Here is a 24,385-nt window from a genome sequence, read left to right on the forward strand (position 1 = left end):
TCAAGAGCAGATTGGACCTGGCAGGAGAATGAATCTGTGAACTTGAAGACAAGGCTCTTGAAATGAGTCAGGCTAAGAGAGGAAAGAAAAAAGAAATATAAAAAGTGAAATAGCAAAAGATACCTCTGAGACACCACACATGCATTATGGGAGTCTTAGAAAGGGAAGAAAGAGAGAAAGGGGCAAAAGGGATATTCAAAGAAATGGTGAAAGAACTTCCAAAATGCAGCAAAAGACATGAATATGCACATTCACAAAGTCCAGAGAACCTCAAACAAGATAAATGGGAAGAAAACTAAACCTCATCATATAATGATCGCACTATCAAATGCAGAGGACAAGGAGAGAGTTCTGATATTAGCAAGAGAAAAGCAATATGTTATGTACAGAGTCCCAATAAGACTGAATGCTTTTTCTCATCTGAAACCATGGAAGTAGGAGCTCAGTGGGCAGAAATACTTAAATTGCTGAAAAAAAAAAAAAACAACAACCAGAAATGTCAACCAAGAATTTTTTATTGGCAAGACATTCTTTAAAAAATGAGGGACAGACCATTTTGGTAATTACAAATGCCAGTATTATTGTAGTGTGTTATTTGAAATGTAACTCCACTTCTTACTTACTGTAGGTGCTAAAATGCAAATGCATAAAAAGTAATGATAAATCTGTGATTTTAGACATACAGTGTATAAAGATATAAGTGCTAACAAGTACAAAAAAAGGTTGGAGATCAGATGGGTGTAGGAAAAGTATCTGTGTATGCCATTGAAGTTAAGTTGATATCAAATCATATATGATTGTTATGTATTCAGAATGTTTTAATTTTAACCCCATGGTAACCACAAGGAAAATAGATGAAAAATATATCCAGATAGAAATAAAATGTCATTCAATATGGTACAAGAAAAAATTCAAATAAATATAAAAGTAGGCATTAATTGAAGAATTGAGGAGTGAAAAAATGTATAAGATACAAAGGCTAAATTGTCAAATGGCAGAAGAAAGTCCTGCATTATCAGTAGTGGCTTCAAATATAAATAGATTAAACTCTCTAGTCAAAAGGCAGAGATCGGCAGAATGGATAGAATAGCATGAACCAACCATATACTCTCTGCATGAGACTCACCTTAAATTCAAAGATACAGGAAGGTTGAAAATGAAAGGATGGAAAAAAATATACCATGCAAGTAGTAACCAAATGACAGCTGGCGTGACTGTACTAATAGTGAATAAAATAGACTTTAAATCAAAAATAGTTATGAGGGACAAAGACAGCCATTATATACTGATAAAGGGGGAAATTAAATAAGAAGAAATAACAATTATGAATATATATGCACCTAACGTAGAGTCTCAAAATATATGAAGCAATAGATTTGAAGGGAGAAATTGACAGTTTAGACTAATTGTAGGAGACTTTAATATACCACACTCGATAGTAGATAGAATATCTAGTTAGAAGATTAATAAGGAAATACAGGACTTGAGTGATACTCTAAACCAACAAGACCTAACTGACGTATATGGAACTCTTCCCCAAGAAAAAAAGAATTGGGAAGCGGACTTGGCCCAATGGATAGGGCGTCTATTTACTACATGGGAGGTCCACGAGTCAAACCCTGGGCCTCCTTGACCCGTGTGGAGCTGGCCCATGTGCAGTGCTGATGCGTGCAAGGAGTACTGTGCAATGCAGGGGTGACCCCGCATAGGGGAGCCCCACGTGCAAGGAGTGTGCCCCATAAGGAGAGCCACCCAGCATGAAAGAAAGTTCAGCCTGCCCAGGAATGGTGCCACACACACAGAGAGCTGATGCAGCAAGATGATGCAACAAAAAGAGACACAGATTCCCATGCCGCTGACAACAAGAGAAGCAGACAAAGAAGAACACACAGCAAACGGACACAGAGAACAGACAACTGGGGTGGGGGGAAGGGGAGAGAAATAAATAAAATAAATCTTTTAAAAAAATTTAAAAAAAAAGAAAAAAAGAATACATATTCTTCTTGAGTGTACATGGATCTTTCTCCAGGATAGACCATATGTTGTGTGACAAAACAAGTTTCAGTAAATTGAAAAGTAATGAAATCATATAATATATATTTTCTGATCACAAGGTTATGAAGCTAGGAATCAATAACAGAGGAAAAAATGGGATTTACAAATATATGGAAATTACATAACATATTCTTAAACAGCCAATGGGTTAAAGAAGAAATCACAAGAGAAATTGGGAAATATTTTGAGTTAAATGAAAATTAAACACACCTAAACTTATGGCATGCAGTGAGACAGTGCAGAGAGGGAAATTTATAGCTCTAAATGCTTATATTAAAAAAGAAGAAAGACTTCAAATCAGATAACTCACCTTGAAACTGGAAGAACTAGAAAAAGAAGAGCAAACTAAACCCAAAATGAACAGAAGTAAGGAAATAACTAAGAGCAGAGATTAATGAAATAGAAAACAAAAAAAGTCAATATAGCGAATCAACAAAACCAAAAGTTAGTTCTCTGAAATGATCAATAAAATTAGCAAACCTTTATATAGACTGATGAAGAAAGAAAGAAGGTGCAAATAACTAAAATGAGAAATGAAAAAGTGGACATTACTGCTGAGACTGCTGAATTAAAATGGATAATAAGAGGATTCTATGAACAAGTGTATGCCAATAAACTAGATAACCTGGATGAAATGGATAGAATCTTAGAAACACGCAAACTATGTACATTGATTTAAAAAGAAATGGAAGATCTCAACAAACCAATTACTAGTAAAGAAATTGAGTCAGTAATCAAACCCTGCCCCCCAACTTAAAAAAACAAAACACTCAAAAACCCCCAGGACCAAATGGCTTCACAGGGGAATACTACCAAACATTCGAAGAAGACTTAACTCCAATTCTGCTCAAACTTCCAGAAAATTGAGGGGGAACAAACACTCCCAGTTCAATTTGTGAGGCAAGTATCACCCTCATCCAAAGCCAGATAAAGATACCACAAGAAAAGTACAGACCAATATCTCTTATGAGTTTAGATGCGAAAGTCCTCAACAAAATACTAGCAAAATGAATCCAACAGCATATTAAAAGAATTATGCACCACAATCAAGTGGGCTTTATCCTTGGTATACAAGGTTTATTCATCATTAAAACAATCAATTAATGTAATTCAGGACATTAAAAGAATGAAGGGGAAAATAACCACATGATCATTTCAATTGATGAGGAAATATTTATAACACTAGGAAGAAAAGGAAACTTTCTCAACATGGTAAAAGTCATATGAAAAGCCCACAGCTAACATCCTACTTAGTGGTAAAAGACTGAAGGCTTTCCCTCTAAAAGCAGAAACAAGACTCATTGTTACCACTGTTACTCAACATTGTACTAGAATTTCTTGCTGGAACAATTAGGCAAGAAAAAGAAATAAAAGACATCCAGATTGGAAAGGAAGAGGTAAAACTTTCATTATTTGCAGTTAACATTATCCTGTACATAGAAAATCCTAAAAAATCCACAACAAAGCTCCTAGACCTAATGAATGAATTCAGGAAAATGGTGGAGTACAAGATCAATACCCCAAAATCAGTAGTTTTTTAATAAATAAGCAATGAACAATGAAAAGAAAAATTCAAGAAAAAATTCTATTTATAATAGCAACTAAAAGATTCAAATATTTAGGAATTAATCTAACCGAGGATGTAAAGGACATGTATACAGAAAACTATAAAACATTTCCGAAAAAAATTAAAGAGGACCTAAATAAATGGAGGCATGTTCCATGTTCATGGATTGGGAGACTAAATATTGTTTAGATGTCAGTACTACCCAAAGCAATGTATAGATTCAATGCAATCCCAGTAAAAATTTCAACAGCTGTCTTTGCAGAAATGGAAAAGCTAATCATCAAATTTATATGGAAGGGTAAGGGGCCCTGAATAACTAGAGCCATCTTGAAAAAGTAGAATGAAATTGGAGTATTCACACTTCCCAATCTTAAAGTTTATTCCAAAGCCACAGTAATTAAAACAGCATGGTACTGGCACAAGAATAGATGTATAGACCAGTGGAATTGAATTGAGAGCTCAGAAACTAACCCTGACATTTATAGCCAACTGTCTTTGACAAGGAAGCAATGACCCTTCAATTGGGAAAAAAACAGTTTCGTCAACAAATGTTGGTGGAAAAACTGGATCTTCATTTGCCAAAAAAAAAAAAAAGGACTCCTCCTACCTTACTCCTTATACACAAATCAACTCAAAATTGATCAAAGATGTAAATATAATGACTACAACTATCAAACTCCTAGAAGAAAAAGAAGGGATGATTTAGAATCTTGTGTTAGGCAGTGGTTTCTTAGACTTTTTACCCAAAGCTCATGCCACAATAGAAAAATAAGTAAATGGACCTCATCAAAATAAAAAAACTTTTGGTCTTCAAAATATTTTGTCATGAAAGCAGAATGGCAACCTACACAATGGGAGAAAATATTTGGAAACCACATATTTGATAAAGATTTAATATCCAGAATATAAAAAGAAATTATTCAATTTAACAACAAAAATACATATAATCCAATTAAAAACAGGCAAAACATTTGAATAGACCTCCCTCCAAAGAAGATATATGAATGGCCAGAAAGCACATGAAAAGATGCTCAACATTATTAGCCATCAAGGAAATGCAAATTAAGACCACACTGAGATACTATTTCACACCCATTAGAATGGCTACTATTAAAAAAAAAAAAAGGAAAATAACAAGTTTTTGAGAGGATCTAAAGAAATTGGAAGAGTTTTTCATTGCTGGTGGTAATGTGAAATTGTACAGCTGCTGTAGAACACAGTTTGACAGTTTCAGACAACTAAGTATAGAACAATCATCTGACTTGGCTATCCCACTACTCGGTATCTACTCAGAAGATTTGAAAGTAGGAAATCGAAGCAGGAGCTCATAGCAGATTTATTCACAATTGCCAAAAGATGGAAGCAACCTAATGTCCATCAACTGATGAATGGATAAATAAAATGTGGTATGTACGTACAGTGGAATATTATTCAGCCTTAAAAAGGAATGAAGTCCTGATATATATGACAACATGGGTGAACCTTGAAGACATTATGTTGAGTGAAATAAGCCAGATATAAAAGTGTAAATATTGTATGATCTCACTGATTTGTAGCAATTAGAATAAACAAACTCATAGAGTCAGAATTTCTTATAAGGTTATCAGGGAATGGAGTGGAAATAAGGAATGAGAAGTTAAGGCCTAAATTTTACAGAATTCCTATTTGGAATGATGGAAATGTTTTGGTAATGGATGGTGGTGATGGTGGCACAATTATGTGAACATAATTATCAGCACTGAAATATATATCTAAATGTGATTTAAAGGGGAAATGTTAGATTTTATACATGGTAACAATAAAAATTGAAAAAAATGCATGGAAATGCACTACACAGTGAACCCTAAGATAAACCATGAACTGTAGTTAATAGTATTAATACAATTATGAAACTGTGCTATCATCAATTGTAACAAATGTTCCACCAATGCAAGGTTAGTGATGGGATGGTGAAATATGGAATCTTGTATTTTGTGCAAGATTATTCTGTAACCCTGCAGTTTCTCAAATTAAGGGAAAAAACTGTTACGGGCAAAAAGAAAAAAGTACTATTCATAATAGCTCAAAATTGGAAGCAACCCAAAGGCCCTTCAATTGATGAATGTTAAAGTGAAATATTATTTGGCAACAAAAAGGAATGAATTATTGTTATATGCTACAATATAGATGAACCTTGAAAATGGTTTATGCTTAGTGAAAGAAGATAGTCCAAAAAGAACACATATTTCATTGTTCATATTATATTTAATGGCCTGAATAGAAATGAAATTGTAGATTAGTGGTTGCCAGTGTCTGGGTTGAAGGAGGAATGAGAAGTGACTACTAATGGGTATGGGGTTTCTTTTTGGAATGATGAAAATGTTCTAAAATTAGATACTGCTGATGGTTACAAAACCCTATGAGAGGAGGAGCAGATGTGGCTCAAGTGGTTGGTTTCCTACCTCCCACTTGGAAGGTCCCAGGTTCAGCTCCCTTTGCCTCCTAAAGAAGAAAAACAAACAATGAGCAAACAACAAGAAAAAACAACCAGAAAAAACAGACAACAAGCAAGACGATGAGCAAAGAATGTGTAAAAAAAACAATACAAGCAGGGAGCAGATGTGGCTCAAGCATTTGGGTGCCTACCTCCCACAAAGGAGTTTCTGGATTTGGTTCTGGTACTTCCTAAAGAAAAAACAGAGAATGAGCAGATAGCAAACACAAACAATGAGCAAAAAACAGTAAGCAAAAACAAGGAGCAAACAGATAAGGGAGCCATCTCAGGGGAAAACAACAACAACAAAAAATTCATTTAAAAAAATCCTATGATTTTTTTTTTACTGAATCGTGAACTTTAAAAGGGTGAATTTTATGATATATGAATTATATTGCCATAAATCTGTTAAAAGCTTTAACTTTTGCTTCCCTTCTTTTTAGTAATATGGACTTATTTAATTCAGTCCCCCAACACTGGAGGGTAATAATCTAGATATTTTTAATTTGTCTCATCACATTCTACATGAACTAAATTATTTCATTAGCATGCAATGTCTAATGCTTTTTTTTTTTAAAGATTTTATTTATTTATTTATTTCTCTTCCCTTCCCCCCCCCATTGTCTGCTCTCTGTGTCCAATTGCTCTCTGTTCTTCTGTGTCTGCTTGCATTACCTGGCAGCACTGGGAAACTGTGTCTCTTTTTTGTTGTGTCATCTTGCTGCGTCAGCTCTCCGTGTGTGCAGTGCCACTTCTGGATGGGTTGTGCTTTTTTCATGTGGGGTGGCTCTTCTTGCGGGGTGCACTTCTTGCGTGTGGAGCAACCCTACATGGGGACACCCCTGTGTGACACGGCACTTCTTGTGCATGGCAGCACTGTGGCCAGCTCACCACAAGGGTCAGGAGGCCCTGGGGATCGAACCCTGGACCCTTCATATGGTAGGCGGCTGCTTTATCAGTTGAGCCATGTCTGCTTCCCTCTAATGCTTCTTTAATGTCTACGGTTTCTCCGAAGCCATCTTATGTACACATAGTAAATCAGCTTACCTTGGCAGAATTCTGTGCATTCTCTAGCCCTGACAGCCCTACTTTATTTCTGTGAGAAGCCATTTCTCAGATTGACTTAAATGTAACATCTTTCCTGAGTATTGTTTGAGTTTAGAGCTGTCAGGCTAGTTCTTATTACAGAAATTTTTCACAATTATTAATGAATTCCCTAGGCTCCAGCTGAACCAACTCTGTTTCTATTAACCTACAGTCTTTTACAAAAATGAATTGTCCTTAGTCCAAGTCTGCCATCTCCCCAGGGCTGCCTTTTAACAGGGCCTGGAGCTGGGCAAATGCAGTTTTTTTCTTCTCTCTCATTGGTGAATACTTCAGTAGTGATAATGGCTTTTTCAACCCTTTTGCCTCTGGATCTTGTATATTAATTCATTTTTCCTGCCTTAATTGAAAGAGAATGATAAATATGAGGAAAAGTTATGTTAAACTGTTATAGAGTCCCACCTATCAATTTTCCCTTTGTATAATCCTGTTACCTCAAATGGGTGCAGAGAACTTTTTGACCAGAATAGAGTTGGTTTTATTTCTGACAAATTAATTTATCTCATTTATTCATGCCCTTTTATGCATTTGTTTTTCAGGTCTCCTGCCAGCTAGCATTCCCGATAACCAGCCTGTATGGTTCAGTATTTACAGCTTGGAGGATCCTTAATATAATGAGAGAAGAGTCTGCAGTGAGTGACTGGTTGGCTTCAGTGGAGTCATTGCTCCCGATTACTACAGTTGTCCCTGTGCATGTGTTTCTTTTGCTGGCTCATCTCCTTGTTGAAGATAAAGGACGGAATCTTCGCCAAATACTGAAGGTCATGACAGAATTAGCCCAAGCAGATTCCTCTCAGGTAAAGCAAGAGAATAGTGAAGCAGTAATGGGGTAAAGATTAATTACTGGATTTATAGAATATTCTTACATTGTGGATAATCGATATAAAAGTTATAAATTAGGGGTTGATTTCCTTTTTTCCCTATCTTTACCTTCCCAATGAGTTACCTTCTCGCCCTGGGTTAATAATGCCAACATTTCTTTAATGAAAGCAAACTTCAAAGAAAATCTGTACATGATGATGGTCTGGTCCTTCTTCTTCCTCCTCCTTTCTATTTTTCTGGATTTGCTAATTTTTTAATACTTTGTTAATTTTTGTAGACTATTCCAAGATACATATCCCTTAGTTCTAAATATTGATCTTTTAAGGTAGACTGAGATTAGTGAGTTCAAGGTAAAGGTAGCAATACAATGGACATTACTCCTTTTTTAACTCCTTTATAGTTTGATCCTATCTTTATTCAGTCATTTAATCAACTAAAAAATACTGGGTCCTTATTATATATGATACTGATCTATATGCTGGATGTACATGGAACATAGAGTATAATGAGAAATTAGCGAGGTATTAATTAAGATTTTTTTTTAAAAGCTAACCACACATTTAGTGTTGTAATCTGTGATTTTTTTTCCCATTGGATATAATCTCTAGAATACATTTTCTGTAAAGGGAAAGATTTCCTAACCAAGTAGGTATGTTATTTTTATTATCCACTGCTTACTATTATCTGTGCTTGTGCTTCTTTTCAAGAGTGATGAAGAAAAGTTTCATCTTTAATGGAAAATTATGTAACCCTAGAGGAAAAAAAATTGGTAGTGGAGGTAGGAATCACATGTTTATTTAAAATATGAAATTATTCCTTTTTAAAATATGTTTTTCAGAGAAGTTGTGATCTTACAAAACAATCACGAATGTGTGTGGAATACCAGACAACACCCTTCCATCAACATAGTATATTGTTGTGGAACATTTGTTGCACATTATGAGATAATCAGACTATTACCACTAACTATGGTTTATAGCATACATTTGGTTTATTTTTTCCATACCCCCCTATTCCTGTATTATTAACACAGTACATCTTTAACACTGATGCAAGAATATTACAGTTTTGCTGTTATCTATAATCCATAGTTTACATTAATTGTATTTGTCCCATGCTTCTCCATATTCTTACCACCTTGCAATAGTGATGTACATTTGTTCTAGTTCATAGAAGAACATTCTTGTGTTTGTACTATTAACCACAGTTCACATTTGCCTCTGGGTTCACTATGTTATTTAGTCCCTAGCTTTCTCTCAGTTGACATTTACATTTCTAGCAATCCCATTTGTAAACCAGCTGAGTTAGTTCTACTTTCTGTAATGTGGTACCATCAACTCTATCCATTTCCACATTTACAGTCAAGTTAATTAAAACTACATACATTAAGCATCAGTATACCTTCTCTGCCCTCCTCTTATCTCCTAATAACCTATACTCTAGGTTTTAACTGCATATATTTATTCTTCATATTTAGTTCATATTAGTAAGACCATGTAGTATTTGTCCTTTTTTGTCTGGCTTATTTCATTTAGCATAAAGTTTTCAAAGTTCATCCCTGTTATCATATGTGTCCCAATTTCATTTCTTATATTCCATCACTTGATGGACACTTGGGCTGTTATTCCATATTTTGGCAATTGTGAATAATGCTGCTATGAACATTGCTGTGCAAATGTCTGTTCATATCACAGCTTTCATTTCTTTTGGATGTATTCCTAATAGAGGAATTGCTGGATCATATGGCAGTTCTATATTTAGCTTCCTGAGGAACCACTGTATTGTCTTCCACAGAGGCTGTACCATTTTACATTCCCACCAACAGTAAAAGAGTTCCTATTTCTCCACATCCTGTACAGCACTTATTGTTTTCTGTTTTTTTTAAAAATAATGGTCATTCTATGCAGTGTGAAATGATATCTTTTTTTTTATTTTTATTTTTTGTCTTTATTTTTTTAATGTTACATTAAAAAAATACGAGGTCCCCATATACCCCCACCCCCTCACCCCACTCCTCCCCCTATAACAACAGCCTCCTCCATCATGATGAGACATTCATTGCATTTGGTGAATACATCTCTGAGCACCGCTGCACCTCATGGTCAATGGTCCACACCATAGTCCACACTCTCCCACAGTCCAGCCAGTGGGCCATGGGAGGACATACAATGTCTGGTAACTGTCCCTGCAGCACCACCCAGGACAACTCCAACTCCTGAAAATGCCCCCACATCACATCTCTTCCTCCCACTCCCTACCCCCAGCAGCCACCATGGCCAATTTATCCATACCAATGCTACATTTTCTTCGACTACTAATCACAATAGTTGTCTTTGTGATTTACATTTCCCAAATAGTCAGTGATATTGAACATTTTTTAATGTACTTTTTTGCCATTTGTATTTCTTCTTTTGAGAAATGTCTAAGTCTTTTGCCCATTTTTAAATTGGATTGCTTGCTCTTTTATTGTTGAGTTGAATCATCTCTTTATATAGACTGGAAATCAAACCGTTATTGGATATGTGGTTTCCAAATAATTTCTCCCATTGAATAGGTTGTCTTTTGACCTTCTTGACAAAGTCCTTTGAATCACAGAAGTATTTAAGTTTGAGGAGGTTCCACTTAACCATGTTTTCTTTCATTGCTTGTGTTTTCAGTGTAAGGTTCAAGAATCCACCACTTTCCTCCAGGTCTTGAAGATAATCCCCACATTTTCTTCTAGGAGTGCAGTGTATCGAACAACAGCGAGTAGGCATCCTTGTCTTGTTCTTGATCTCAGTGGGAAAGTTTTCAGTCTTTCACCATTGAGTACAGTGTTAGCTGTGGGTTTTTCATCTGTGGCCTTCATCATGTTGAGAAAGTTTCCTTCAATTCCTATCTTTTGTAGTATTTTTATCAAGAAATGATGCTGTATTTTTTCAAATGCCCTTCTTGTGTCAATCAATAGGATCATTTGATTTTTCTTCTTTAATTTATTATTGTGGTGTATTACCCTGATTGTTTTTCTTGTGTTGAACCACCCTTACATGCCTGGTATGAAAAACCACTTGATCATAATGAATAATTCTTTTAATGTGTTGTTGGATTCGATTAGCAAGTATTTTGTTGAAGATTTTTGCATCCATATTCAATATGGAAATGGACCTAATTTTCTTTTTTTGTAATATCTTTAACTTTGGTGTTAGGGTGATATTAGCTTTATAGAATCAGTTTGGTAGCATTCCTTCCTGTTCAATTTTTTGGAAGTGTTTGAGTAAAATTGGTGTTCAATCTTTGAATGCTTGATAGAACCACCTGTGAAACTAGTCTTGGGCTTTTCATTTTGGAGAGTTTTTTCATAACTGTTTCAATCTCTTTACTTGTGATTGGTTTGTTGAGGTCTTCTGTTTCTGCTAGGGTCAGTTTAGGTTGTTTGAACATTACTAGGAATTTTTCCATTTCATCTATATTGTCTAGTTTGTTGGTGTACAGTTGTTCATAGTATCTTCTTATGGTTTCTTTTATTTCTGTGGGGTGAGTAGTAATATTCCTGTTTTCATTTTTTATTTTATTTATTTGCATCTTTTTTCTTTTTTTCTTTTTCAATCTAGTTTAGGGTTTGTTGATTTTGTTAATCTTCTGGAAGAACCAACTTTTGGTTTTGTTAATTCTCTCTGTTGTCTTTTTGTTCTCAACTTCATTTATATCTGCTCTGATATTTGTTATTTAAATTCGTTATGCCTGCTTTGGGGATAGTTTGCTCTTCTTTTCCTAGTTCCTCCAGCTGTGTAGTTAGGCCATTGATTTTAGCTCTTTCTTCTTTTTTAATGTAAGCTTACAATCAGGGCTAAAAATTTCCCTTTCAGCTCTGCCTTCCCTGCTTCCCATAGGTTCTAATATGTTGTGTTCTTGTTTTCACTCATCTTGAGATATTTTTTGATTTCTCTTGCAATTTCTTCTTTGACTCACTGATTATTTAAGAATGTGTTGTTTAAGCTACATGTATATGCGATTTTTCCTTTTTTTGGCCTGTTGTTGATTTCCAACTTTATTCCATTATGATCAGAGAAAGTGCTTTGTATAATTTTGATCTTGTTGAATTTATTGAGATCTGTTTTGTGACCCAATATATAGTCTATACTGGAGAAAGACCCATGAGCACTTGAGAAGAATGCATATCCTACTGTTTTGGGGTATAATGTTCTGTATATGTCTATTAGGTTTAGTCCATTTATCATATTATAAAAGCACTCTATTTCCTTATTGATCCACTGCCCAGAAATTCTATCCAATGCTGAGAGTAGCGTATTGAAGTTTCCAACCATTATTGTAGAGACATCTATTACTCCCTTCAGTTTTGCCAGTCTTTGCCTCATGTAATTTGGGGCATCCTTGTTAGTCATTTACCTCACAAAAGGTTAACTATTCAGAAAAGAACGTTGTAAAAGAGGAAAAGAGAGACAAAAAGAAAAAAGATATAACATATAAAAACCAAAGAAGAAAATGGCTGAGGTAAGTACTGCCTTTACAGTAATTATACTGAATGTTAATGTATTAAACTCCCCAGCCAAAAGACACAGATTGGCAGAATGAAGGGAAAAAAAGCATAATCCACTTACATGTTATTTATAAGAGTCTCACCTTAGATCCAAAGAACAAATAGGTTGAAAGTGAAAGGATGGAAAAATACATTCTATGGAAATAGTAACCAAAAAAGAGTTTGGATAGCTATATTAATGTATTAATAGGACAAAAAAGACTTTAAATTAAAGGTTGTTATAAGAGACAAAGAAGGACAAATATACACCTCTAAAATAATAGTTGGAATAGTTGGAGACTACAGTATGCCATTCTCATCAATAGATAGAACATCTGGACAGAAGATCAATAAGGAAACAGAACTTGAGTAATATGCTAAATGAACTGGACCAAACAGACATACACAGAACATTGCACCCCAAAACAACAGGATGAACCTTGAGGACATTATGCTGAGTGAAATAAACCAGACACAAAAGGACAAATATTGTATGGTTTCACTGTAACGAGCTCATTATAATAAGCAAACTCATAGTTAGAATCTAGAATATAGGTTGAAAGAGAGTAGATTGGGAGTAGTGAATGAGGAGTTGATGCTTAAATTGTGTAGAATTTTTATTTAGGTTGATTCCAAAGTTTTGGAAATGGATGGTGGTGATGGTAGCACATTATTGTGAGTGTAATTAACAGCACTGAAGTATATATTGGAGTGTGGTTAAAAGGGGAAACTTCAGGTTGTATATTTTACAAGAATAAAAATTAAAAGACAACAGAACTGTGTAACACAGTATTTTCAAGAATTATAACAAATGTAGGACACTAATAGAAGGTGTTAATAATAGGGTGTTAGATTTGTCTATGGATGATAGTTAATAACACTATTTTAATAATATTTCCTCAGTTATTATAAAGGTATCACACAAATGCAAAGTGCCAACAATAGGTGGATATATGGGAATGTTTAATTTTTACGTGATGTTTCTTTAAATCTACAACTTCTCTAATTTAAAAATCAAGATTTAAAAATAATAATAGGGCATATGTCAAAGGCCTGTGTATTGGGTTTTTAAATGAGTTTATCTATGTAAATTGTATCACACAGTGTCTAGAACATAGAATCTCCTATTAAATGGCTGCTACATTAAAAAAATAGGATGATTATAAATTGTTATTATCAGTTGTAACAAATTGTTTCATGAACCTTGAGGTGGTGTATGGGAATCCTGTATTTTAAGCATGATTGTTCTGTAAACCCACAACTTCTCTAATAAATAAAAAATAGCATTTGATATTATTCTTTAAAAAGCCATAAATTTAAGTTCATAAAATGCCCTCATTTACTCTAGGGACCCTGTCATCCCTTTTTAAATAACTCAGTACAGCATACGCTTAAAGTTTTTACTGTTTATTTCATTTTGGATATGATCAGATCCTAGACAAATCATAGAGGTAAGAAAGAGCTCTCAGGAGAGGAAAGGAAAAGGCTAGTGGACATTACTACCAATAAGCCAGTACGCCGTGTGCTTCAGTTGTCATTCTAGGCATCTCTGAAGGCAGCCTGAATGGTTTATTCCAAAATGTGGGGAAAATAAGATTACTCTTTATATCAGAGAGGCAGGAATTATTATTTAAATGTAACCAAAGAGCCTGTGAACCTATTAGGTAATATTTCCAGAGAAAACACTAATTTAGGAAATAGAGCTACCATTTATTGAAGCACAAACTGTCATATGAAATATCATAAACTAAACTAAATTCTTTAAATCAGTGTGCTTACAACTTTCAAGACTGACATGGAAACTCACTTAGGATGTCCATTCTTGGATCTGTTCTCAGAACAATCCAACACATTCCCCTCAAAAATAAAAAAGGCACTGATCTACTGAGCGCTACCTAACCTTGAGCATCCATCTGCAAATTGAGTCTCACATGTTGTCTTTGTAAGAAGACTGTAAGGGGCGGCGGGCTTGGCCCAGTGGTTAGGGCGTCCGTCTACCACATGGGAGGTCTGCGGTTCAAACCCCGGGCCTCCTTGACCCGTGTGAAGCTGGCCCATGTGCAGTGCTGATGCGTGCAAGGAGTCCCCTGCCATGCAGGGGCGTCCCCTGCGTAGGGGAGCCCCACACGCAAGGAGTGCACCCTGTAAGGAGAGCTGCCCATCGCGAAAGAAAGTGCAGCCTGCCTAAGAATGGCGCCACCCACACAGAGGGGTGACACAACAAGACAACGCAACAAGAAAAGAGACACATTCCCATGCCGCTGACAATAACAAAAGTGGACAAAGAAACAAGTCGCAGCAAATAGACACAGAGAACAGACAACCAGGGTTGGGGGGGGAGGGAGAGAAATAAATAAATAAATCTTTAAAAAAAAAAAAAAGACTATAAAGGAGTATTAGTAACTGTGGATGGCATTTCTAGATATGGAGAATAGGAGTTTCTTAACAATTAGGATGTATTTTTTTCTCAAGTGTCAATTTATTGTTATGGCTCTGGGTAAATATCTAGTCATTTTACCATGGTCATCTATAGCCAATTAACTCTAAAATAGTACTTACAAAGCCAGGTTTTCCTTCTGATGACTTGGCTTCATATCTTCTACAGCCCTAAATATATTAAACCTAATAGAAAATACATGCCACCAGGGATCCGGATGAGAAATTAGGGATGAAATTTAATTGGGTAGGGGGAGGGGACCATCAAAGCACATGGTGAGTAAGAAATAATCACATTTTAAAAACTAATCACCTTATTAATAATATAGCTAGGTGATAAGTTGTTATTAATAATTTTAATTGCTCTTTATTAGTAGTACTACCAAAAATAAATTCTGTTACTGCTACTTAGAATTAATAATTGTAACAATAATACCAACACATACTTCATATATGGCACATCTCTTTCAAACATTTCCACATATTTTTTCTCACAAGGTCTTACAGTAGATTATTACAACGTTAAAGTGTCACAGAAACAAAATACTTAGATAACCAGACTGTAGGTAGGTGAATTCTACTACAGAGGTTAAGTAACTTACCTATTACCTATTTACTTAGCCTCTGTTTTTCAGTAGTCTAAAACTTTTCTTTAGTATCAGCTCCCGAGTGAATCTGAGCTAATGATTTATTTTCTTTCTATAAGGTGAGAAAGGACATGTGAAGTAGGAATAAATGTCTTATAATCTTTTCACCCAAATGAGGGAAATAAAAATCACCCTACCAGTAATGATAGATTAGAACCTTGATTTATTTCTATTCAGTGTACTCTGAGCTTCAGTTCGCAATTAGAAAACTTGCTTTTTCAAAATATTCAGTACTGTTTTTGGCTACTTAACCTTATATCTGAAGGCCAAACAAGGAAACAAAGGAAAGTGAAGAAAAAAATTACTGTCTCCTAAGTCATTCTGTTGTCTTTTTCCAAAGACTTAAATAACTTCTCTTCTAAGTCTTACCTGTGCTTAAGCATAAATTTGGGTAACTATATTTAAATATTTCTCCCTGGCATGCAAGTAAACAGCAACAACAACAAAAAAACAGTCTGGGACAGAAATTTCCTACCAGATTTTTTTTTTCTTTGATTCATTGTGGAATCCTTCTCTAGGCTGTACAGTCCTCCAGAGTTGTAAGGAAGTAGAATTTGTCCTTTTTTTCACTGAATCTCTGTGGAAGTTTTTTCAGGGGATGTCTTAGGTTGCTATGTTGATGACTTCATTCCTAAAATCCTATTTTGAACACTTAGTTATTGACCCAATTGTGTAACATAAGTGGACAGTTAGGAAATGTCTGAGGCTTATACTGCCTCCTTAAGAAGAGGTTAATAATGTTTAGTTAATCAGCAAATATTGACCTCGTACCTCTCATGCTTATGAAGTCATCATGTTGACATGTCAGGTGTCAAGAACCACATCTGGCTCTGTGATCTGCTCTGTGTAATTGTGGGCCCCCAAAATACACTTAGAAGTTTATAACACTAAGCACTAAGTCCACTTTTCTCAGTCCTTTCTGTATATCTGATTGTATCTTAGTTCTTTTTTTATTGTATTTTTTTGAAGATACATAGATCACAAAAGATGTTACATTAAAAAATATAAGAGGTTCCTATTTACCACCCCCCCCCCCCCCCACACACACATCAACAACCTCTTTCATCACTGTGGCACATTCATTGCATTTGGTGGATATATTTTGGAGCACTGCTGCACTGCATGGATTATAGTTTACATTGTAGTTTACACTCTCCTCCAATACGTTCAGTGGGTTATGTGTGTCTTAGTTCAAGAGTCAGTCAGCAACTTAGTTTTTCTTCCTCTTTTCCTATCCCTTCCTTCCCTTTTGTGTTTTATTGCTAGTTCGATCCTTGGCGTCCAACAATATTCCAGCCATGTTCTTTCTGGCAGCTTTAGGTAAACTTCTCTCTGAATCTACCTGGAATTCTCCTCTCCCTCTCCCTCTCTCCACATTGTTTTTCTGCACCCTGGCCTTTGAGAAGAGGATATTGCTCACCTCATAAATCCTTCTTTAATATCTGTTTTGCCTTCTGTTCTTTATTGGCCTCCCCTATAGCTTGTTGGAACTTTCTCCATCTGAAGCATTTTATCATAGAGAATATCAGGTATTGGAGGAAGCTATTTTCACATAGCTTTTGATTCTACATTAGCTTTGTAGGTGAGATTAGATGCTTACCGGTATGTCTTATAAATACTGTGTGTTGGGAGAGAATGAGGAGAGTGAGTGCACATGAGCACACATACCTGAGAAAATTTTATATTCTCTTTTGGAAATCAAGGTTACTTTTTTAATGGCTTTAAAACCTGAGAAAATTTGTTTTCTTCCTTTGTTTCTAACTATGGCTATGCATTTATGGCGATATTAAGTATTTAGGCATCTGAACTGACCATTAGTCACAAAGGCATAATTTTTAGGTAAGCTAGGATGACTAAAAATAAAATATTATGATAATTTAGTTTCACAACCTCAATGGAATAACTCTAGGTACTATATCTAAGGCATATTGATTATTTTTTACTGGTTTATAAAATAGAAACTGTATTCTGTTCTTAATTCCTCCAAAGACCAAAGTTAATAAAGTTTGACTTTAGAGGACCTTAAGTTCCTTCCTTAAAACCTACACTTACTAATGTCCTTAACAAATTGAATTTAGCAAAACGCAATACTTCTTTCACACTCTTAGCACTTGCTTACTTTTTTCTTGTTTGGAAGGAGGGATAGAGTAGTATATTTTGTTTTACTTGCATTTTACAACTGCTAGGTCTTCTATTTCCTTTTACTTTTTGGTCATTAAATCTTGCTAAAGGTCATGCTTACTGGGAACAGTGGTAATCTCTGATAATTTTATTTATCCCTTGTGATTTTTCAGGCCTTACTTTTTCCATTTGTAAAAGTGTACACAGTTTTGGGCCATTTGAAATCATTTATTTGTCTAGATTCATGGCCCATGACTTGCTGGTCTTTTAAAAAGCATATATTAAAAAGTTGACTTTCAGGTTAGAATTTTGTGGTAGCTCTACGCAGGGTCATAAGCCATATTTTAACAGGAAAAATGAATAGGAAATGTGTGAAATTTAATGGTCTGAAAGCTACTGCTGTGAGAAAGGAGAAAATATATTCTATAAAAGAGAACTTGCACAAAGAGTCTTTGGACACTTTGCACTCTGTTCTATTGTCGCTGAATTCTATGAATTGCTACCCCCTGAAGTCAGTCTGCTCCCTGTGTTCTTCACACCAGTAAAAAGAAATCAGGATGTACAGTACTTTTAATAAAGAGCTTTGCAGTTAAGAAATGCTGTACTACTATTCCCTTGTAGCCATTGCATCGATTATACCTTCAGCAAAATTGGGATGAACCTGTCAGCATGAAGTAATTAGAGAATAACAGACCAAAATAAAAGGTCAAGTTACATCTACCCCATTTTGTGGCAATATGTTTATTTTTTCTTTATAAACTCTACATAGGTATCTGTAGAATGAAATGTTTTTAATTGACATTTGAATCTTTTTATATTTTCCCAGTTTTGTATGGGAAGCCTAGTGTTTATACCAAGGAAACAGTTCTGTGTCAATTTCTAGTCTTTCCTGGTGTTATTATCAGGCTGAATTGCTTCTGAGGAATCAACAGATGATAAATTATTAAAAATCTCAATTGAAGGAATTATTTAATTGTGATTTTCAGTTCAATCTCATGTCACTGTGTCATGACCAAGCTTGCTAATATACTGAAACAAAAGCATTTGCCTTCGTGTATCACTGAACACTGAGCATCAGAAAGGATGAGGGTTCATTCTTGTTGCGTTTGGCATGGTCAATTATTATACTTTTAGCCATTCTAGTAGGTGTGCAGTGGTATTAGATTGTAGCTTTAATTTGCATTTCCCAAAAGACTGATAATACTGAGCATCTTTTCATGTGTTTATTTGCTATTTGTGTATCTTCTTTGCTGAGGGTCTGTTCAAATATTTTGGGGATGATGGTGAGGATTTCATTTTGAGAGTTCTTTATACTTTCTGCAATCTAGATGCAAGACAATAGATATATTATTTGCAAAAAAAAAGGATGAGGATGGAGTTTGATAAGGATGGGCCAGAACTACATTCAGAACAGTGGTGTCTATCCATTCCCAACTGGATATCAAGTAGTTGAAATACAAGTTTCACCTAAAAAGCTCTGAATGAGCAATGTTGCTTAGATTCAGAAACTGAATAGGTTAGTGTTAGTGTTAGGCTTATGGTTTCAATACATGTTTCATTGACTTCTGTGTACCAAATCTGACTTAGTAACACTTGAAGTGTAAGTTTCACCTAGAAAGCTGTGAGCTGTAGCTTTGTCTTTTGTTAAATCGCAATGAGGGAAGAAGTCCCTATTGGGATGACCTTCTAGTAGTTGAGAGGGGAATCAGAGCAGTTGCCTTACTGACCTTGAATTTCCATAATGGACATGAGAAATTCTGCTCAAGGGAAAATACGTTGAAGTCTACTAACTTAGTTTGCCAGGGCTGTTATAACAAAATATCACAGACTAGTTGGCCTAAGCAACAGTAATTTCTGTCTCATGATTTTGGAGGCTAGAAGTCCAAAATCAAGGTATCGCAAGTCATTCTTCCTCCAAAGTCTGGAGCATTCTGGTGGTAGCTTGCTGGCCATCATTCCCTGCCTCTATCATGTGGTGATCTGTCTCTCTTGGTTTCTTCCTGTGTCTTCTACGAAGTGATTGCTTATAAGGATTTCAGTCTTATTGGATTAAGGCCCACCCTGATTCAATTTGGCATCGTCTTTGAAGATCCTGTTTACAAATGCACCCACACAAACAGGACTGGGGATTAGGTCTTGAAGATACCATTTCTAATGAGCTCACACAGGACCAGGGTAGGAAGTAAACCCCTTGTAGGGGGGTCATGATTCAATCTCCAGCATCCACCATTCCCAGAATAGAATTTTTGCTATCTAGTCAGTGGAGGGTGAAGGGAGTTGGAGTATGGGTTCTCTGCCTACTTTGTATCATGACCAGGCACCTTAAAGGAAAGCTGCCCATTGATAATGTTCCTCAACTATTTTTAGCCCTTCCAGTCAGAGGAGAGTCTTATTTAAGTAAACATTTCTTTTTATCTGCAGAAACAACCCATGCTAGTTCCCTACACCAACTTGGTCTTGATTCATAAATGTAAATGTATAATCAAGGCTCACCAGACTGTTGAGAAAATTTAGTAGCCTGAGTAACTAAAGCATCTGCCTCAAGAAGAAAGAATTCAGGGAGCAGGAGATAATTTTTTTTTTCCATTAAGTCCTAAGAAGTGTTGAAAAGATTTGGTATACATATTTTTGTATTAGATACAAAAACACCACTGTGAAAAGAAGAAATTCAAGAACAAGAGAATCTGGAAATTAAAAATGTGATTACTATAATACATAAATGGATAAGGACTTAGTGTTTTGTGGAATATCCAAGTAAATGTTTTGGAAAATTGAGCTAAAAGATGAAAAAGTTAAGACACAGGGTTAATGTGGAAATTTCAACATCTCTTTAGTAGGAATTCCAGATGGAGGAAACAGAGAAGATGAAGGAGAAAAACTTTAAACATGGCAGAGAACTATTTTCCTGAGCTGCAAAAGCACATAAGACTTAAGGTCGTTAGGGCCCTCTGTATGGCAAATGAGAATGACTCAGTGCCTAAATATGTTCCCAGAACTTCAGTGATAAAGAGAAAGTCACAAAAGATTTCAGACAAGAGTGGATAAAGGAAAACTTACCTAGAATCATACTGACCTTAGATTTCTTACTAGTGGCACAAGATATACTAGCTTTACAGTTTTTAGATGGGCCCAGTGAGTTGTAGAGATAATTATAAATAAAACATTAAGGGAGAAACCTCAACATTTGTTTGAAATCTGGCCAGAATATTGTTAATTTTTTGTGTGATTTTTTTTTTTTTTGCCTCTATTTTGCTACCTTCCATTGGCCCTCTACAAATAGGAAATCACATTTAGCCAGATATTTATACCTAAGTAAATATACCACACACATCTACACACAGTCATGACTGGTGTATGCATGTATCAAAAGGAAGAACTGGGAAACGGACTTTGGCCCAGTGGTTAGGGCGTCCGTCTACCACATGGGAGGTCCGCGGTTCAAGCCCCGGGCCTCCTTGACCCGTGTGGAGCCGGCCCATGCGCAGTGCTAATACGCGCAAGGAGTGCCATGCCACACAGGGGTGTCCCCCGCGTTGGGGAGCCCCACGCGCAAGGAGTGCACCCATAAGGAGAGCCGCCCAGCGCGAAGGAGGGAGCAGCCTGCCGAGAAATGACGCCGCCCCCACTTCCTGTGCCGCTGACGACAACAGAAGCGGACAAAGAAACAAGACACAGCAAATAGACACAGAGAACAGACAACCGGGGGAGGGGAGGGGAATTAAATAAATAAAAATAAATCTTTAAAAAAAAAAAAGGAAGAACTGAGAAGTGTCAAGTGCATCATTGTAAAAAGCGTGCTTGAAATAGGAATTTTCCCTTTAATGGTCAAATGTTATTCTTTTATACTTATAATAATCATAATTGGTAGATTCTGAAACCTAATTAAAGAAATGAATATTTTTGGGAACAAAAAAGTAGGTTGTTATATTCCATTTATTATTTTGAAAATGACATTTTTAAAATGTTGAGAAAATTATTCCTTGGTTCTAAGGTTTGAAATATTTAAAAAGTTTCGGTGAGATACATAGTCAATTTGGGATCTTGGAAAGGCAATGAAAGAATCAGTTATGTGGTAAGCATTCATGGAGAACCCCTATGGGATACACATTTTACTTGCACCTTGGGACATAAAGACAGTTATGGAGGAGCTCATAGTGCACAAGGGAAACAGGCGTAATAGGCATTAGAATATCCTATAGTAAATGCTACCATACAGGGAAGCACAGGGTGTTGTGGAAGTTGAGAAAGGAACAGCTAGTCATAAAATAGGCCAGAGAAGGCTGCCTAGAGTAAGTGATATGTGGACTGAGACTTGCTGGGTAAATACAAGGTAAAAAAAAAATCTTTGAAATGAACTGGAAGTTATGTTGCCTGTTTCTATCTTCGATGAAGTGCTACTTTTTATTTTATACCTGACATTCATATGATTCTCTTTGAGTACCATTGGTACTTTGAGTACCATTGGCAAAAAGTGGATAATTAAATTTCTGGATGTGTCCTGGATTAGTTTTTCACTTTGTGAACCATTAATTCACTAGCAGTAATTTTCTCTTGTAAATTCAATTTTCTTGTTGGGGAGTCAAAGAAAGCCAGCAACACATAGTCACAATTATAGTGACCATCTGATAGCTGTAATTGAGCCAATGAGTCATGATATGATGGATTTGATGGGAAAGGTCTACTCCAGAATTCATAAAGCTAAATAGCTGTTTTGGCTCCCTTACCAGTAGTCTTAAGACTTATGTTGTTCCTGTGTCTGTTCAGCACACTGGACTTCTATCCCACCAGTGATAATTTTGTGCTTTTCATGTTAGATAGGATAGCAGACTCTCTGGCAATCTTTCAGGGCAGTTCATGTAATAAAACTTGGCATCAGTTTATTTCAAATGGTTAGACATGGTGGCAAACCAGGTAGAGCCAAACAAGTTGTTAAAAGGTAACTTGGGTTTCCAGAACCAAAATTGTAAAAGAAGAACCTGTGGAACTGTATAACCCAAGGAGAGAACCCTGGCGTCACCTGTGGTCTGTGATATTAATGTGCTTATAATATTGTTTCATAATTGTAACAGAGGCACCACAATAAGGCAAAATGTTAATAATGGGGGAAACTGTATGTGAGTTATATATGGGAACTTTGTACTTTCTACATGATTTTTATGTAAATCTACAATGGCTCTCATTAAAAAAAGTGACTTGGAGATGATTTCTGTATGACTTAAGGTATATTGCTTAGACTTTTGGAGACCATATGTCCTGTCATCTTTGTTTATTATTGTTCTTGTGGTAGTGAACCACTTCTACATTGAAGACAAATTTGTGTGTTTTTTTTCTTTCTAAGAGAAACAAGCATATAAAAATAAATGTAACTCCAATCTATTATATGACAGAATCAAACAAAACTAAAGCTGAGTGAGATGAGTAAGAACAGATTAGCATCTTGAAGTGCCGCATAGTTAGCTTGAATGTAAACTGTCTTCACAGGAAATTTTCAGTAAATTGGAATTAGATTCATAAAAGGAATTCCTTAAGGGAAATCATGCCCTACTTATTCTCACCTCCTGACAACCTTGGATAGTTCCTGAAGTTCAATACATGTTTGTTGACTTATTGGATTAATGCATAAACACATTAGATATATTCTACCTGTCATCCTGGAGCCATTAAACTATTGTCCATTATAGTCATATTTTATCCATTCTAATGGAAGGAAACTTACGGAGCCCAGGGACAGAGTTTAAGTTAGATTAGATCACAGTAGACTCTTATTAAATGAAATCCTTTTAATTTAGGGTTCAAAGTAATTTAATATAGGCTGACTTGAAATAAAAGGAGGTGTTGAAGCTACTGTTTGCAGACAGTTTGGATATGCTCATTTGCATTAGTACAATGAAAGTGCCATTTTGTGATGGCAAAGCCCTAGGCCTCAGCAGACTTGCGGCTCTTACCCTCTTGTTTCTTGGACTTACCCTGGCCAGCTGACAGGGAGGTGAAGAGGGTCAACTACCACACCAGGGAGCCAAGAGTGCCTACAGTTGCAAGCAGGAGAATTGCATCCATCATTCATGTAGAATCTAAGCCCCCTCTTGATGTAGAGGGGGACTGGACATAACCATCCCAGGGTCCACAAGATGGAGGAATAGAGTATGGATTAGAGTGGACTTACTGGTGTTCTGCTGGGGAACAATTGTGATTAGTAAGGGAAGAAATTGTAGTAGTGATGTGGAGAGGGTGGCTATGGTGGCTGCTGATGGTAGGGAGAGGGAAGAAGAGATATGCTGTGGGGGCATTTTCCGGATTTGGAGTTGTCCTAGGTGGTGCTACAGGGACAGATGCTGGACATTGTATGTTCTGTCGTGGCCCACTGGGTGGACTAGGGGAGAGTGTGGACAACAATGTGGACCACTGTCCATGTGGTGCAGCGGTGCTCTAGAATGTATTTGTGGGGTGCAGTGGATGTGCCACAGTGATGGAAGAGGTTGTTGATGTGGGAGAGGTGGGGTGGGTGGGGTGGGGGGTATATGGGGACCTCATATTTTTTGAATGTAACATTTAAAAGAAATAAAGAAGAAAAAAAGATCAAATTATCTATTATTCATTAAGACATCAGTTGGTACTAGTACTTGGCAGCACTTAGCTAATTAGTT

General features: G+C 36.0%; 1 protein-coding gene across 8 annotated transcripts in view; it reads left to right on the forward strand.

The window, feature by feature from the left end:
* Nucleotides 1-24,385, forward strand: part of FOCAD (focadhesin) — a 380,810-nt gene that overhangs the window by 116,037 nt on the left and 240,388 nt on the right. For all 8 annotated transcript variants that reach the window (XM_058301924.1, XM_058301931.2, XM_058301923.2 and 5 more), the window contains one exon: nucleotides 7,739-7,996. In XM_058301924.1, the coding sequence (XP_058157907.1) occupies nucleotides 7,739-7,996 (258 nt within the window). The remainder of the gene's footprint in view (nucleotides 1-7,738; nucleotides 7,997-24,385) is intronic.

The sequence above is a fragment of the Dasypus novemcinctus genome, chromosome 8 (genome assembly GCF_030445035.2).
Source record: "Dasypus novemcinctus isolate mDasNov1 chromosome 8, mDasNov1.1.hap2, whole genome shotgun sequence".
Lineage (NCBI taxonomy): Eukaryota > Metazoa > Chordata > Mammalia > Cingulata > Dasypodidae > Dasypus > Dasypus novemcinctus.